This window comes from Pogoniulus pusillus, chromosome 28 (assembly GCF_015220805.1).
Source record: "Pogoniulus pusillus isolate bPogPus1 chromosome 28, bPogPus1.pri, whole genome shotgun sequence".
Lineage (NCBI taxonomy): Eukaryota > Metazoa > Chordata > Aves > Piciformes > Lybiidae > Pogoniulus > Pogoniulus pusillus.
The window spans coordinates 16932272-16948535 of NC_087291.1; the positions used below are offsets into that span (position 1 = coordinate 16932272).

Sequence of the window (16264 nt, forward strand, 5' to 3'; positions counted from 1 at the left end):
GGGTTGGTCTCTCCTCCCTTAGAACAAGTGCGACACTCAGTGAATCCAGACCTTTGCCCCCCGCCCGGGTGCTGCAGCGTGGTGCCTCCGGAGCCGGCCTGACTCGAGCTCCTGCTGCTGCCCTTCGCTGCGGCGCTGCCCGGGGCCGGCGGCTGTCGGGAGGGCTTTAGCGGGGCAGGGCAGCCCTGCCCCGCCGGCGCTCGGGGGCGGGCCGGGCCGGCCGCCGGTGCAGCGCCCTGCCCCCGGGGGAGGGACGCGGCCGCGCCGGGAGCGAGCATGGGGAAGCTGCTGGCGGTGGCTCTCGTCGGCATAGCGGCAGCTTTGCTGGCCGAGCGGCTGTTCACCTTGCGGTGAGTCGAGAGGGGCCGCCGGGCGGCGCCCAGCGAGGCAGGGCAGCCCAGGGCCCGCCGGGGAACCGAGCAGCTGGGAGCCGAGGGGCACCGGGGATGGGCTCCGGGGGCTCGGACCTGCGGGCGGAGCAGGGGAGGCTGAACTGACCCCTCACGATCGGTGCCGAGCCGGGCAGGGGCTGGCGGTTGCGGCCCTCCGAGAGCGGAGGCACTTCAGCTCCCCTGGAGCCCGGCTTCGGGGAGCACTCACATGGCCCCAGCCTCCTTTCAGGGAGATGTAGAGAGGCAGGAGGTCTGCCCTTAGCCTCCTTTTCTCCGCCGTTCCCTCAGCTGCTCCTCACCAGCCCTCTTCTCCAGACCCTCCGCCACCTTTGCTGCCCTTCTCGGGACCCGCTCCAGCCCCACGGTGTCGTCCTTGTAGTGGGGGCCCAGCGTTAGGGTCACTGTGCTCTGCGGCATTGCTGTCATCATCACTAGCAAGGGAAAGGCTGTTCATGTGTAGGTATGTTTGCGTGTTAGCGTTTTGTAACGCTCTGTTCTGATAAGGTGCTCAGCCTGTACAGCGCTCAGGGCAGAAATGTGCTCCCGGAATGATCCTGGCTGTACAGGGATCTGTTGGAACAAGTTCAGACGAGGGCCACAAAGATGATGCAGGAGCTCCAACACCTCTGCTATGAGAGTAGGCTGAGGGAGCTGGGAGTGTTCAACGTGGAGAAATAAAGACTCCAGGGGGACCTTCTAAAAGCTTTCTGATACCTAAAGGGAACCTACAGGAAGGCTACAGAGGGACTTTGAAGAGTGTCCACTAGGAGTACAAGGGGGAAATGGATTTAAACTGAAGTAGACTAGGTTTAGATTGGATCTTAGGAAGAAATTGTTCACTACGAGGGTGGCAAGACTCCAGAGAGGTTGTGTATGTCCCCTCCATGGAGCTGTGCAAGCCCAGGTTGGATGGGACATTGAGCAACCTGGTCTGGTTGAGAGATGTCCCTCGCCACAGCAGGGCGGTTGGAGTAGATGATCTTTGAGGTCTCTTCCAGCCTAAGCCATTCATTGAAACAAAAACCCAACAAAGCTGGGAACAAAGCCCAGAATAACAGATGATTTTCAGTCCTGTCAGTAAAAAAGACCCCAAAGATCTGAGACTGGTTAGTCTAGAGAAGAGCAAAAGTGAAAGAGGCCTTTGAAGATGCAACAGGTTGCTGCTGAAGGGAAGGGAGTGCCTGTCATTTGTGTTCTGTAAAGTGAGACAGTGGGTGGATGATTGAAACTGGAGAGAAGGCTGAGTGGGAAAAGGTGTTGTGCAGGGGGATTGCACCAAGTGGCACAATCCCTGCTTTTCTGGAAGTTGCCTCTCCCCCAGTTTGCAGGCCTGCTCTGTTTTCAGTCCGGGCAGTTAGTTATCTAGGCCATCTGGCTGAGGAGCTGAGGCTGCCTGGGCTAGATAAACTCACACATGTTGGAAAAGCCTCTCTCTACACTGCAGGCTTGTGACCAGTGTCCTTTTGAATTACTCTCATTCCAGCCCATGAAGTGTTTCCCTGGGAATGCTGTCGGGATATCACCATCCCTTGCTGGCTGCTGGCTGACTTCCTGCTGTGCTTTTGGAGCAATTTGCCCAGGAAAGGCTGATGCAAATAAGGGAGGGAAAATCCCTCTGCAGGCAGCACTGTGGATGTGGGGCTTGATTGCCCTGAGCCCCACCATGCTGGGTTCAGCTCTGCTGGCATGCCAAGGGGCAGAGTGAGAGTTGATATCTCTCCTGTGCAGCTTGTGGGCTGGGATCCAGTGTAATTCCCTGTCAGGACTCCTGAGCTGGGGGAGAGGGCTTGGGAGAGTTTAATTTGACTCCCTTCCCTTGCTGTCCTCTGTGCTTTTTACCCTTTTTTAGTTTCCTCTGGGCTTATGTTAACAATCTGTGTCAATTATATAGCATGGAAGCAACTCAGAATTCTTAATTAGGTGATGAAAAAGCTGCAGGACTGACATCCCACATGGTCCTCTCAGCCATATCACACATTTTTCATTCCACAGAGCGATAGTGCTGTTTAGTTTGTGCCTAAAACTACATCACAAATGCAGCTGGGTTGAGCTACGGGAGCTTTGCATTCAGAATTGCCTGGGGTTGGGGCAGCTGCAGCCTCAGCACATGTTACAGGCTGCAAAGGAGTGCCTGGCTTAGTAGCAGGACTGAAATGTTTGACCATACTGGTCCACAGCGCCATAATATGCTGTGTTTCTGTGTCAGGATGTCCAAAATAGCATATATCTTTTTCTTTTCCCTAAGAGAAAGCACTTAAACTGAGTCACAGAATCATAGAACTGGTGAGGATGGATGACACCTTTGGGAGCATCAAGTCCAGCTGCTCGCCCAGAGCTCACAGTCCCACTGCTATGGCTAAGCTGCTACTACTAAACTGTGTCCCTAAGCACCACCTCCACACATCATTTAAGTAGCTCCAGGGATGGTGACTCCACCACCTCCTTGGCAGCCTTTTGCTGTGCTTGATAACCCTTTCTGTGAAGAATTTTTTCCTGGTGTCCAACATGAACCTCCCTTGGCACAACTTGAGGCCATTTCCTCTTGTCCTGTCAATTGCTTCACAAGAGGAGAGACTGACACCCACCTTGCTCCAGCCTCCTTTTGTGGAGGGTGCTGATATCTTCCCTCAGCTTCCTCTTTTGAAGGCTAAACCACCCCAATCCCTTCAGCTGCTGCTCACAAAACTTGTGTTCAAGGCCCTTCACCAGCTTTATTGCCCTTCTCTGGACCTGCTCTTTCCTGTAGTGAGAGGCCCAAAACTGGACACAGCACTGGAGGTGTGGCCTCACCAGTGCAAGGTGGAGGGGACAGTCACATCCCTAGTCAAATCCCTGTGCAAAGCACCTCCTTTAGTGCAGATTTGCAGACAACTTGGAATGCAGGAGATGAGGAAATGGGAGCTCAGGTAGTTACAAACTGTTTGTCCAGTAAATCATGAGCCAGAGATCGAGTTTCATGGGCGCTGAGGAATGAAAGAAGCACTGCTGAAGAATGATGCTCTGGGTGGGCACCAGCAGAGAGGAGGGCAAAGCTGATGGCTGAAAACTGTGCTACCAGCTGTTAGGAAATAGATAGTCAAGCCTTGCAACAACACTATTGCTGCCTTTGAATGTGGGCTAAGAAATGTAGGAAGAGCAACTGCTGGTGGCCTGGCCACCAGAAATAGCCAGTGGGTTGGGATAGGAGGTTGCCCTCTCCTCATCTGAAATGCTGATCCTTACTGCCCTCTCCATCTGAAATGCTGATCCTGACTGTGGGCTGCTGCTATATTTAGGTGACTGAAACCTGAAGCAAGTGTGGCTATGACAGTTTATGGGCTGGGCTGCACTGGGGTTCTGGGAGCTTGTCCCTGAAGCCCATGAGCCAGGTCGGGTTCGTGGAGTTATTCAGTGCGGGAGAATCTGTTAATCCCTGCCCGTGTGGAGCCATCACAGCGACTCGGAGCAATTGCTCTTGTCAGTTCTGGTTTGTGCTTGCTCAGTGTTTTACAGCTGATCTGTTGGGGTGATATGACAGCCAATAAACCGAGGATGAGGCCAGGCTAGGAGTGTTGGCTGTGCGAAGCTGGCCGTGTGCTGTTAACCCTGCTCTTCCCTCCTGCAGGGCCCGGCTGAACGCTTCCCGGCAAGTGGCTCCGCTCACCCTCCCGACCTGCCGGCTCGTTAAAGGCATCGGTACGTGCTCCACATGCCTGAGTGCACTGCTTTTGTCCAGCTTGCTTTTCACATGCTTCTCAAAGACAGCTTTTCCCGAGCCTTGACTTGAATTTGCTGCTTGGACTCTGAGGTAGGGAGAAACTGCAGGAAGAAATTGTGCTAATAATCAGACTAGTTTGGTTTAATACTTTTTGGTATCTGTAACTATCTGAGGGATGGGGGTTAGGAGAGGGGGACAGGCTCTGCTCACTGCTGCCTGGGATAGCACAAGGAGCAATGTGTGGAAGCTGCAGCACAGGAGGTTCCAGCTCAACACAAGGGGGAACTTCTTTACAGTAGGAGTCCCAGAGCCCTGGCACAGGCTGCCCAGAGAGGTTGTGGAGTCTCCTCCCCTGGAGCCTTTCAAGGCCTGTCTGGATGTGTTCCTCTGTGATCTGTGCTAGATTGTGTGGTCCTGCTCTGGCAGCGGGGTTGGACTCAATCTCTTTAGGTCCCTTCCAACCCCTGGTCCTGTGATCTACCATTCTGTGATTCTGTTCCCTTTCTAATATGTTGCAAACACTTCTCTGTTGCTAAGCCACTTAGGAAGTGGTTTGGCTTTTAGACCAGGGTGTGCAGGCTCTTCAGGCAGGTGGCTACAGGTGCTTGTCAGCTGAGGACAGACTGAGCACAGGTCATGCTGCCAGGGTGGAAGCTTTACAAGAAAGCTACAGGCCTGTGGTGAAGGAATGGCTGCCCAATGCCAGCCAGGATTGCTCACCTTAGTGCCTCGTTTTGCAGAGGTTTAGGAGCAGGCTGGTCCCACGTGGTGCAGACAGCAGGCAGGAGCTGGGTATGATTGCAAAATTCAGCTGTGTGGTTTCAAAGAGCAAGAGGTTGTATTTGCCATCTTAGTCTGGATTGCAGAGAGGTTTAACAGAGTGGCTGAAATGTTGACTTTGTACTTTGGATCATGTATTTAGCACACAGCAACGTTTCTGTCTTCTTTTGTTTCTCCTCCCTTTAGGATAAGCAGGGTATAAAATGGATAGCTTTAAACTTGATAGCTTTTTTGTGTCCTCCTTTCCCCCCAAATTGTCATTTCTAAACTTAATACAGACCTAAGGGCTGGGCTTTATTCTCCTCTTCAGTATTTTTGGGAATGTCTGAAATTCTGTGGAATTTTCCTTACATTTTTGCACGTATAAATAAAAAGGGGGGAAAAAAATCATTGAATGAGCTTTAAAGAGCTTTGCCTTTGGGGCTTGCTGAGTCACTGAGCTGAGTTCAGAAATCTTCCTTGTCTCAGGAATCAAACATCTTTGTAAAGTCAAATTACTGCTGTGTGCAGAGTTCCTTTGCCTGAGGTTATGTGCAGAAGGAATTTCACTTCACAAATGTTCTGAGTCTTCTGGATTGAGCTGAAATTTACTTACAGAGGACTCTGAATATTGCTTATTTGATGGTGATTAACAGAAAACTAATTGAGTAATTCCGACTGGAGGTGAGGAGGAAGTTGTTGAGCAGGAGAGTGGTGAGAGGCTGGAATGGGTTGCCCAGGGAGGTGGTTGAGGCCCCATGGCTGGAGGTGTTTCAGGCCAGGCTGGCTGAGGCTGTGGGCAGCCTGATGTAGGATAAGGTGTCCCTGCACATTGCAGGGGGGTTGGAACTGGCTGATCCTTGGGGTCCCTTTCAACTCTGACAGTTCTGTGATTCTGTGTCTCCCTCCACTGTCCCTCTGGGAGAAGTTGTCTCCAGATCTCTCCAGGGCTGAGCTGGGGAGGAGCTTGCCTGGGCTGGGGTATCTGACGATCAGATTCCTCCCCGGAGAGCTGTTTGGTAGCTTCAGGGTGAATTACAGTCCGGCTGAATTAGTGCTGGGATAAACAGGAGTTACATAAAAGCAAACAATAAGCCCAGCTCAGATTTGCAGGCCCTTCCCTGGAAGGAGATGCCAAGGGTGGTGTGGCCTTCACAGGATGCTCTGTGGCCAAGCAGGAGGGGGTGTGGACAGATGGGGCAAGCTGTGGGCAAGCTCTGTTAAAGCAAACCTGCAGAGCAGTTTCCTCCTTGAAGCAAATGCTCCCCGTGTGGGTTTAATCCGCCCATCCCTTGGGAAGTGGCTGGTGGGGGAGTGCTGCTCATGCTGGGCGTTTGGAGAGGAGAAGGAAGGCTTCTCAGGGCAGCAGTGAAACTCTGGGATGGCAAACAGGCTTCAGCAGCAGACCAAAAGCTGTGTGGAGAAGGCTTGCTCACAGCCTAAAAATGTATTTCTACTTCATAGATTTTATGTTACCTACTTTTTTAATCATTACATTGAAACTTTATTTCCCTAGCAGAATAAAAGTGTCACAGGAGCTGCAGGAGCTGGCAGGATTGGAAACCATCCCTCAAAGTGTGGCCTGTTAAAGGCCTTAGCTGTTAAAAACAGAGCAGGTTCTCTGTCACCTGAGAACTTGGCAATCCACCCTGGAGAAGTGTCCCAGCCCAGCCACAATTGGTGTGTGCAGTTCCCAGAGCTGCCTTATGCAAGTGCTGGGACTGAGTGGTGGCTGCAGTCCTGCTCTGAAAATCCCAGCACTGCACCAACTGATGCAGCAGAACAGTAGCATCCAAAGCAGCTGATGCATCCTCTGCCACCCCCAGGGCACAGGGAGCTGGAGTGGAATCACTGAATTGGTTTGGTTGGAAGAGACCTTTAAGAGCACAGCCTCCAACCTAACCCCACCATGGCCACTAAATCGTGTTTCAAGGGGCCTTGGCCACAGGGTTCTTGAACACCTCCAGGGACAGTGACTCCACCACCTCCCTGGGCAGCCTGTTCCAATGCCTGCCCAGGAGACTGCTTGGCCACCACAGGGGCACCCCTGAGCCCCTAGAAGAGTGGACCTTGGGGTGACTTCCTACCCTGGCATGCCAGTGACTTCTGCCACCACTTCTAACAGGTTGCAAATTTCTCCACTGCACTTGTGCAGTCCTACCAGAAAAGGACATTGCTGAGAGCTGGACTTGCACTAAAAAAGAGGGATTTTTGGATAGGATGTTGAATATCACCTGAAAGAGTCTCTTTCTGTCTGTCTTGCAGAAACTGGGTCCGAAGACATCGACATACTTCCCAATGGCCTGGCTTTCATTAGCTCCGTAAGTGCCTCTGCCCCTTCCCCGGGCAGGGCCCTCCCTGCTGCCTTATCTGCAGAAGCCACAGCTGAAGATTGCAGGCTGAACTCTTCCCACAAGGCTGACTGGCTCCACAGGAACAGCTCAGACTTGCATCAGCTTAGCTGCTGTTTTCTTCTGCTTGACCAAGTGTACTCCTTGAGGCTGAAGTGGTGGTGGTGGCTCTGACACATGTATCCTACTGCACTGCCTCATCCGCCCACATCACCTTTCATTTCTTCCATGCTGCTTGCTTACCATGTTGACAGGTCAAGCCTCTCCCTTAATAAGAAGCTGTGTTAATTCCCTGGCTTAAAAAAAAGCCAAACTACTGATTTTATGTGTTGCTTTTGTTGCTTCTAGGTGATTTTTAGCCTTTAGGGCATAGATTTCTCAGGCTTTTCTTTGCAAGATGATGGGTGATTATTTTTCTAAAGCAGAAACTGATGCTCCAAGTGATCAGGTTGCAAAGGTTGTGCCAGGAATTGTGAGCTGCCACACTCCTGCTGTTTCCTGTGGATGCAGGCAGTGGTGCTGTACTTCCAGTTTGGCCTTCCTCACTGTGGGCTTTGTTTGCAGAGTGGTTTGACATATGAGGAGCACCCACCCCAAGTGGTGCCTTGGGCACAGCTCCTTGTGCCCTCCATACAGCCTGCTCCCTCTGCAATGCAATCCCTGGGCTCTGCAGGGAAGGCAGAGCTGGTCCCTCTCTGTCCACCCTGGCATGGTGAGCTGAAGCAGAGGGACACTGAAAGGGTTCTCAAGGCCTGCACAAACTCCTCGGGGAGGTGGTTGAATCTCCATCCCTGGAGGTGCTCCAAAGAGGCAGAGATGTGGTGCTGAGTGACATGGTTTAGTACCAGCCTTGGTAGAGTTAGGGAACGATTGGACTGGATGATCTTAAAGATCTTTCCCAACCAGAACCATTCCATGATTCCATGACATCCTGATCAAGGCTCCAGCATTTTCAGCCCTGTGATGATTCCCTTTACCTTCTTTTATCCAGGACTGATTTTTGTGTGTTTTGATTTTACAGGGCTTGAAATACCCAGGAGTAAAAAGCCTTGCTCCAGACAAGCCAGGTGAAATATTTCTGATGGACTTAAATGAAGACAATCCCAGAGCAGTGGAACTGAGAATCAGCCGAGGGTTTGACCTGGCATCCTTTAACCCTCATGGGATCAGCACCTACATAGACAAAGGTAAAGCCAGCTGAGGCAGATCTCAGCCCCAGGAGCACAAACAGAAATCCCTCTGCAGCCTTGCACTACACCTCCAACAGCCTGCTCTTGCTGGGAGAGAAAATATTTTCAGGCTTTTTGTCTCTCTGGGGCTCTTATCTGGATGCCAGCTGCCTCCTTTGCTCAGTCTCTCAGGCTGGATGAGACAGAAAGACAACCATTGGAAAGAAAACAGGAGACAAGTCACAGGCTGAGAGGCTGTCAGGGGTCAGAAGGGTGCTCTTTGGCCAAGTGCACCATGGCAGAGACAGAGCTGAGCTCTCCACGTGGGGTGGCACTCATCTGAAGTCTATAGCTAGACAAAAGTAAATATGTCCTTCTCCAGTCTCAGCTGCCTGTGTAGCAGCTCAGGAGAATTCAGCAGCATCACAAAATGCTTCAGCAGAATCAGAAAATGCTGATCTTTTCCTGCAGGGTTATGGGAAGAGAGATCACAGGGTCCCAGGCTCACAGGATGTCAGGGCTTGGAAGGGACCCCAAGGGATCATTGAGTCCAACTCCCCTGCCAGAGCAGGACCAGACCATCTAGGCCAGGGCACACAGGAACACATCCAGACAGGCCTGGGAAGCCTCCAGAGAAGGAGACTCCACAGCCTCTCTGGGCAGCCTGTGCCAGGGCTCTGGGACCCTTACAAGAGAGAAGTTCCCCCTTGTGTTGAGCTGGAACCTCCTGTGCTGCAGCTTCCACCCATTGCTGCTTGTCCTATCCCAGGGAGCAGTGAGCAGAGCCTGTCCCCGCTCCTGACCCCCAGCCCTCAGATAGTTATAGACATTGATTAAATCCCCTCTCAGTCCTGTGTGGTTGAAAGCCACACAAGGATTATTTTACCAGTTTACATCCATCTCACCCAGGGCTCAATGGTGTTGAGGAGTAGTGACCTCAAGAGAGGAGGCTGTCACTCAGAATGACCAGAATGGAGACTTTTGTGGCTAAACAGTAAATTAGCAAATCACTGCAAGCTACCAAGACTCTGTGGCCAGTCAGATAATGCAAGGGGTTGGAAGGGACACTCAAAGGGTCCTGCAGGGAGCAGGGACATCTCCAACTAGATCAGGTTGCTCAGGGCCTCATCATGTTTGACCTTGAATGTCTCTGGAGGTAGGACCTCCACCACTCTCTGCACACTGTGACTGGATGGAGGCTTAGGCCCAGCAGCAGCAGTGGTTCTCTTTCTCCAGCTAGTTGCAAACTCTTACTTGCCCTGCTAAAATCCTCAAGGGAAGGCTAGGGAGAGGATGAAGGGTATTTTATTGGTAGCCAGAGCTTGCCGCAGGGCAGCATGTCTTGGAGAGGAGAACATGGCAATGCTTTTAAACTAGAGCAGGGTAGAGTTAGGTTGGATGTTAGGAACAAGCTCTTCACAGTTGAGGGCAGTGAAATACTGCAGCAGGTTGCCCAGAGAAGTTGTGGAGTCTCCATCTCTGCAGACCTGCCTGAATGCCATCTTGTTCTAGGTGAACCTGCTCAGGGAAGGGTGTTGGACCAGATGTTCTCCATCTTCTCTGGTTCTGTGATGGTTTCGTTCTTCCTTGGTAGAAGCAGCACAGATGTAGTTTGCACAGCAGTTCCCTGTAGAGTGAGCCTGGGGGAGGAGCAGCTGGAGCTCTGGAGCCCCTTGCAGTGGCATTCTGCATTACTCTGGTGCTTGTCCTTCTCCCGCAGGGGAGCTGTGAGGCAAATGCACCACACGCAGCATGTGCTCTGTACCGGGGGGCTGCTTAGCCCTGCAGACTGGTGCAGGAACTTCATCTGCTTCCCTCTCTTCTTTCAAGATGACAGTGTGTACCTCTTTGTTGTGAACCACCCCCAGCAGAAGAGCACAGTGGAGCTGTTCAAGTTTATGGAAGATGACAATTCCCTGCTGCACCTGAAAACCATTCGTCATGACCTTCTGACCTGGTACTGGGGCCAGACACAACTCCCCTCTCTCCCCCTTCTCTCTCTCCCCCTTCTCTCTCTCTCTCTCTCTCTCTCTCTCCCCCTTCTCTCTCTCTCTCTCTCCCCCTTCTCTCTCTCCCCCTTCTCTCTCTCTCCCCCTTCATGCTTTCATGTCATTCCTTCATTTGTTTCTCTCCCTCTCTTTTTATTTTGTTAGTGTGAATGATATAGTAGCTATGGGACCAGACAGCTTCTATGCCACCAATGACCACTACTTCACTGACTTCATCTTGATGTCCTTGGAGATGTTCTTGGGTTTAACTTGGTCAAATGTTGTTTACTACAGTCCAAAGGAAGTTAAGGAAGTAGCAGCTGGGTTTTATTCAGCCAATGGCATTAACACCTCCCCAGACAAAAAGTAAGTTTCTTGATACCTTAGAATTTGTTTGCTCACACAGAATGCCCAAATTCTGGTTTGTAGATGTGGTCTCTCTCTATGGCCAAGTGGCTAAACTGGCTCATGTAAGGCAAAGTACTACCTGCACTATGTCAGTGATGTGGAGGGTTTGGAGAGCAGAAGTCTTCTATCTTCTTCTTAACTAGAGGCAATGTTTGCTGCTTTGCCTGGGAGCTTGTGGGCAACAGGATCAAAAGCTGCTGCACTTCAACCAGCCCTGGGGATATTGCTTGTAAGGACTGATGAGGCAGGATTTCTGCAAGAGGGGGGAAGTCTGCATGGCTGAGTTAACCAGCCTTGAGCTGTACATAAGTGATCTTCAGTTTAAAAGGAAGCAAATCTGTGGGCTTCAGGTTCCAAGGGTCTGTGTCAGAGTCATAATGGCACTGAGAAGGCCTGGCACAGTGTGAAGCTGCAGTGGTGTCTCAGCAGGTTGGCTTCAGTTCAGTACCCTGTGGCCTGCTTGCAGTCTGTTGCTGTGTGAGAACTGTGAGCTGAATTTGCTCCTGGGAGGAGCTGGGCTTGCACAGGAGCTGCTTTTTGTGTCTGCTGACTCTTGTGTATCTCTAAAAGCTGCTTTTTTTTGAAGGTACATCTATGTGGCAGATGTATTGGACCACAGTGTCCATGTTATGGAGAAACATGCTAACTGGAGTCTAACCCACGTGAAGGTGAGCTGCTGGTCCATGGAAATGAGCTCTGTGTGAATCTTGGACAGACTGGCCCCTAGCAATGCTTCAGATTTCAGCCTGACCATGTGTAAAGCTCAGGGCTGGACAGCTCCTGCTGTGGGTTTGCAGAGGTGCTGTGTGCCCCTTACACAGCTTCAGGGCTTGCACTCTCACATCAGCAAGCAGAGAAGGCTCCTTGGGTGTGCTGTCGAGCCACAGTGGAAGTCTGCCTTGGTCAGGCTGGTCAGAGAACCAAGCACTGAAGCCATCAGTCAGCACAAGTGTAGGTGGGAAGGCTTGGAGCAGCAAGCAGGTGTGTGATGGCACAGAGGAGGGTTCTGGAGCACTCCAGGGGCAAAGTGTAACAGCACTGAGGGAGAAGAGTCCTCAGAAAATCCAAGTTTTGTCAGCTGGAAGCTCTGGACAAAGCTGTTTATGGTCTGGTTTGCTGCCAGGACTCCTGCTAGCTTTAGCTGCTCTTTCCTTCCCTTTCCCCTCTGTGTTGCACAGACCCTGCAGCTGGACACGCTGGCTGATAACCTGTCTGTAGACCCTCACACTGGGGACATCTGGACAGGATGCCACCCCAATGGCATGAAGCTCTTCTACGATGACCCTGATGATCCGCCTGGCTCTGAGGTACCTTGTGGGAGATGTCTCTGGGCTCTGCCTGTGCCACAGAGTTGCTCTGTTCAAATCTCCCTGCTCTAACTTGGAACGGTTTAGGTTGGAGGAGACCTCACAGCTCATCCAGTTCCAACTCCCTGCCATAGGCAGGGACACCTCCCACTAGAACAGATCGCTCAAGGCCTCGTCCAACCTGGTGCTGAACACCTCCAGGGAGGTTGTGGAGCACAGAATCACCCAATGTGATCAAAGATGTGATTCTGTGCTCCACAACCTCCCTGGGCAACCTGTGCCAGTGTCTCACCACCCTCAGTGAAAATTAACTCTTTCCTGACATCCAGTTTCAGTCTCCCCTCTGCCAGTTCAAACCCATTCCTCCTCCTCCTGTCATTACCAGACCTTGTCAGTAGTCCCTCTCCAGCCTTCCTGTGGCCCCCTTCAGATGCTGGATGGCCACTAAAAGGTCTCCTCAAAGCCTCTTCTCCAATCTGAAGAGCCCCAATTCTTGTAGCCTGTCCTCATAAGTTAGCTCTGCATTACACAGGGAAGTTCTTGGCCAGACTCTTTGAAGGGAAAGGCTCAGCTGGCTTCCAGCTTGTAGCTTCTGCTCTCAAGGGGAATGCCTGCACAGTGCATTCCCACTAACAAACACCTATTCAGCTCCTCAGGAGACAACTGAATCATTTCCATCCAGTATTTCAGGCATTCTGGACTCCTCAGACTGCTTTCTGTGCAGCTGTGGCTGTGCAATCAGACTTTGATGAACTGTGTTAAAAGCCTGAGCCAGCACCAAACAAAACCCAATTGACTGAGTGCAGAAACCTTGGCCCTGGCAGGATTGATCTGTGCCAGTGTGGGTCCTCAGTAGGTGACACTGGCATTCTTCTTTCCTTCTGAAAGCAACGAGGTACTGGCATCAGCCTGCTAGCAGCTGGGATCACAGGGGCCTAGCTGGTGTCTGTTTGATTTCAGCCTTGTCTAAAGCTCTTCATAAGTCACTTGCTCCACAACCTCCCTGGAGGTATTCCAGGCCAGGTTGGAAGAAGAGTCCCTGCCTATGGCGGGGTGGGGGGGGCTTGGAACTGGCTGATCTTTGTGCTCCCTTCCAGCCTAAACCACTCTATGATTCTGTGGTGCTGCTATTCCCTGCGTGGGTGGAAGCCTCTCAGCAGCTGTGTCTCTCTTCTCTCCTCCTCGGGCAGGTGCTGCACATCCAGGACATCCTCGGGGAGCGCCCGGCGGTGACCCGCGTCTATGCCGACGACGGCTCCGTGCTGCAGGGCACCTCGGTGGCAGCAGTGTACCAGGGCAAGCTGCTCATTGGCACCGTCTTCCACAGAGCTCTCTACTGTGAGCTATAGCTCGATGAGGGTAAGGTCTGCTGCACTGGAAGGAATTGGAGTCCTTCAGAACTTAGCTTCTGCCAGATTTCACTAACGAGGCTGTGCCAGCAAGGGTGAACCAGAGACATGGAAAGGGACTTTTTTTCTTGCCTTCCTCTCCAACATGAGAGTTTTGTACAACAGTAAAGGAAATGGAATTAAAGGTAAAAAACTAGGTAGTGTAGTGGGCTGGACCCTGTGTTGTTAACAAAGGAGAACTCATCTGAATTTCAACTTCAGGCTCAACTGTCGGACACTGCCTTGTCTGTTGTGACTGGATTTGTGGTTTAGGGTTCCCCCCACCCCCAGAGAGTGCTGATTTTGTAAATGAGAGTTGCTAACCACCACTGTGCTGCTTGTCACCGACCCCTGGGCCTTCCCAGGGCCTAGTGAGCTAAGGGTCCTCCTTCCAGATCTTCCTCTTGGCTTTTCCTAATGCTCCTGAAACAACAGGGAGGAGAATAAAGGTTATTTCAGGCTCACTTCTTTCTTCTTCCCCCATAAAGCCATCTCCTAACCTGACTCCACTTTAATCATTTACCTTAGAATCATAGAATCAGTCAAGTTGGAAGAGACCTCATAAGCTCATCCAGTCCAACCTATCACCCAGCCCTGTCCAATCAACTAGACCCAAACCATTCTGCTCCAGGCTTAGGGAGCTGCTGAGCAGTGTCTGTAGTGCAGTTAGAGCCTCTTCCCACACCTATTTTAATCAAGATAATAGTCTGGGTTGAGGTTTCTTGTATCTTGTTGCAGGTAGGGGCCATATTAGCAGCAAGGAAGCTTTCTGATTCAGCTGCAGGGATGCACAGGCTGGGTTAAGAGGCAGCTTAAGTGCAGAGTGGCCTAGATTCTGCCAGATGTAAATCCAGGGAAATGACAATACTGATGGGACAGCCTGTCTCCCTCTGCTTCTTCCTCACTCAGTGCTTTACTAAAATTCACATCCAAACATCTTAGGCATGTTCAGAACTGCTCTGCTGTCTGAGGTGCCTCTTACCACCACCTAGCACTGCGGTGTGAAATGGTGAAGTGTTTTCTGTACCAAAACTAAGCCAAGGCTTTCCAACACACAAACACTGACCAGCAGCAGCAGCCTCTGCAGGCTGCATTTCACTTGCATATGAACCCCCAAAGGGCCATTCTCTTTCTTTACTCTTTTTTTGGTCCTCTTGCTTCTTTACATAATTGCAGCTTGTAAGAGATCCATTTGGAGGCCTGGCAATTGGGCCAAAAGCTTGGCATTAAAATCATCTCCACAGAGCAGAAGGAAGGAAAGAACAAGCAGAGCAAGATCCAGTCTGTCCCACACAGCAACAGCTGTCCAGTGACAGGATGTTAGGGGGTGGAAGGGACATCTGGAGATCTTCCAGTCCAACCCCCCTGCAGAGCAGGACCAGAAAATCCAGCACAGGTCACACAGGAACACATCCAAACAGGGCTGGAAAGGCTCCAGAGAAGGAGACTCCACAACCTCTCTGTGCAGCCTGTGCCAGGGCTCTGGGACCCTTACAGTCAAGTTCTTCCTCATGTTGAGGTGGAACCTCCTGTGCTGCAGTTTCCATCCATTGCTCCTTATCCCTTGTCCTATCCCAGGGCACAGGTGAGCAGAACCTGTCCCTTCCTTCCTGACCCCCACCCCTCAGCTATTCATAGACATTGCTCAGATCCCCTCTCAGCCTTCTCCTCTCCAGACTAAGCAGCCCCAGGGCTCAGCCTTACCTCATCAGGCAGTGCTGCAGTCCCTTCAGCATCCTTGCAGCCCTCGCTTGGACTCTCTCAAGCAGATCCCTGTCCCTCTGGAACTTGGGAGCCCAGAACTCACCTTTTAGTACTTCTGGAATGACCCAGAAGTGGGCAGGCAAAGGGAGGACTTGCTAAGAATTGTAATAAAGATTCAGGAGCTCTCAGTTTATTGCATTCGTTGTCTAACAACAAAGAATACTCATTGGCAAGAAAGTTATTTACACTAACAAATCAACTGGAAACCACGAGGCTCTGCTGTCTGTATTTAAACTGTAAGAAAACAAAGGGCCACCAGGATGGATTCTTGTTGTGATGGCTCCCAATAACTAAATATTAACCAAAGTTGGTTGCTGGGTTTTGTTTGTTTGTGTGGTTGTTTTATTTTTAGGGGGGGGTGGGAAGGGGAGGAAAACTCAACAATCTAGAGAAGTTCATATCAACCAAGCACAAGAGAACAAGCTCAGACATGGCACTACTGTGTCTTCCATGCAGATGATCAGACACCAAGATGTACAAAGGAAAAGTTCAGGAGAACATGCACTTCATATACATTTGACCTCTTGGAAAAAATAAAGAAAAGGAAAAGGAAAGTCTTGGAAGCTCAACCACCTCTCTTCCACCATAGAAAAAGAAAGCCATGTGAGTAGCCAATCTGTACAGTGAGCACAGTGCAGTTTAGTCTGTTAGCTGCCAGGGCTTCTAGCAATGGCTGGCACCTGTCAGTGGCCAGTGAGATACCTCTGCCATGGGACTGGGAAAGAGGAAAGCAGCATGGCAAGGTCTGAGGGATTCACTCTGCACCCCCCTCCAGAGGGGCTGCTTGCTCTGCATCCCCCTTTCCTTCACATACTTTTGTACCAGCAGATTCCACTGCTGCCAGTGACAAAGCTCCCAGCAGGAGGCTCAAGCTCCTGGGTTACAGAGGTTGGACCCCATCTCGTGAGCTGTGAGCCCTCCTCACCTCTCCTCACCCTGCCAAACTCAGCAGATCTGGTTTCACAAACCTTCCAGCTCGCTCCTAACACAGCCCAAACCTCCCAAAGAAACAGGCAGCTCAAAGCACTGCTGCCAAGCCTA

At 51.3% G+C, this 16264-nt stretch overlaps 1 protein-coding gene across 1 annotated transcript; it reads left to right on the forward strand.

Annotated features, from left to right (window-relative positions):
* Positions 1 to 229: 229 nt before the first annotated feature.
* LOC135187964 (serum paraoxonase/arylesterase 2) lies at positions 230 to 15771 on the forward strand. Its single transcript, XM_064167058.1, has 10 exons — positions 230 to 350; positions 3997 to 4067; positions 7114 to 7169; positions 8221 to 8386; positions 10199 to 10325; positions 10522 to 10722; positions 11351 to 11432; positions 11943 to 12071; positions 13262 to 13430; positions 15680 to 15771. Exons 1-9 carry the CDS (start codon positions 277 to 279, stop codon positions 13418 to 13420), a joined length of 1065 nt encoding a protein of 354 aa, XP_064023128.1. The 5' UTR covers positions 230 to 276; the 3' UTR covers positions 13421 to 13430; positions 15680 to 15771.
* Positions 15772 to 16264: the final 493 nt, after the last annotated feature.

Bases quoted from the DNA above. Each gene is read 5' to 3' on its own strand.
- LOC135187964 (XM_064167058.1), top strand. From the start codon at position 277: ATGGGGAAGCTGCTGGCGGTGGCTCTCGTCGGCATAGCGGCAGCTTTG. The intron at 351-3,996 runs GTGAGTCGAGAG...TCCCTCCTGCAG, and splicing joins GAGCGGCTGTTCACCTTGCG to GGCCCGGCTGAACGCTTCCC. The intron at 11,433-11,942 runs GTGAGCTGCTGG...TGTGTTGCACAG, and splicing joins GGAGTCTAACCCACGTGAAG to ACCCTGCAGCTGGACACGCT.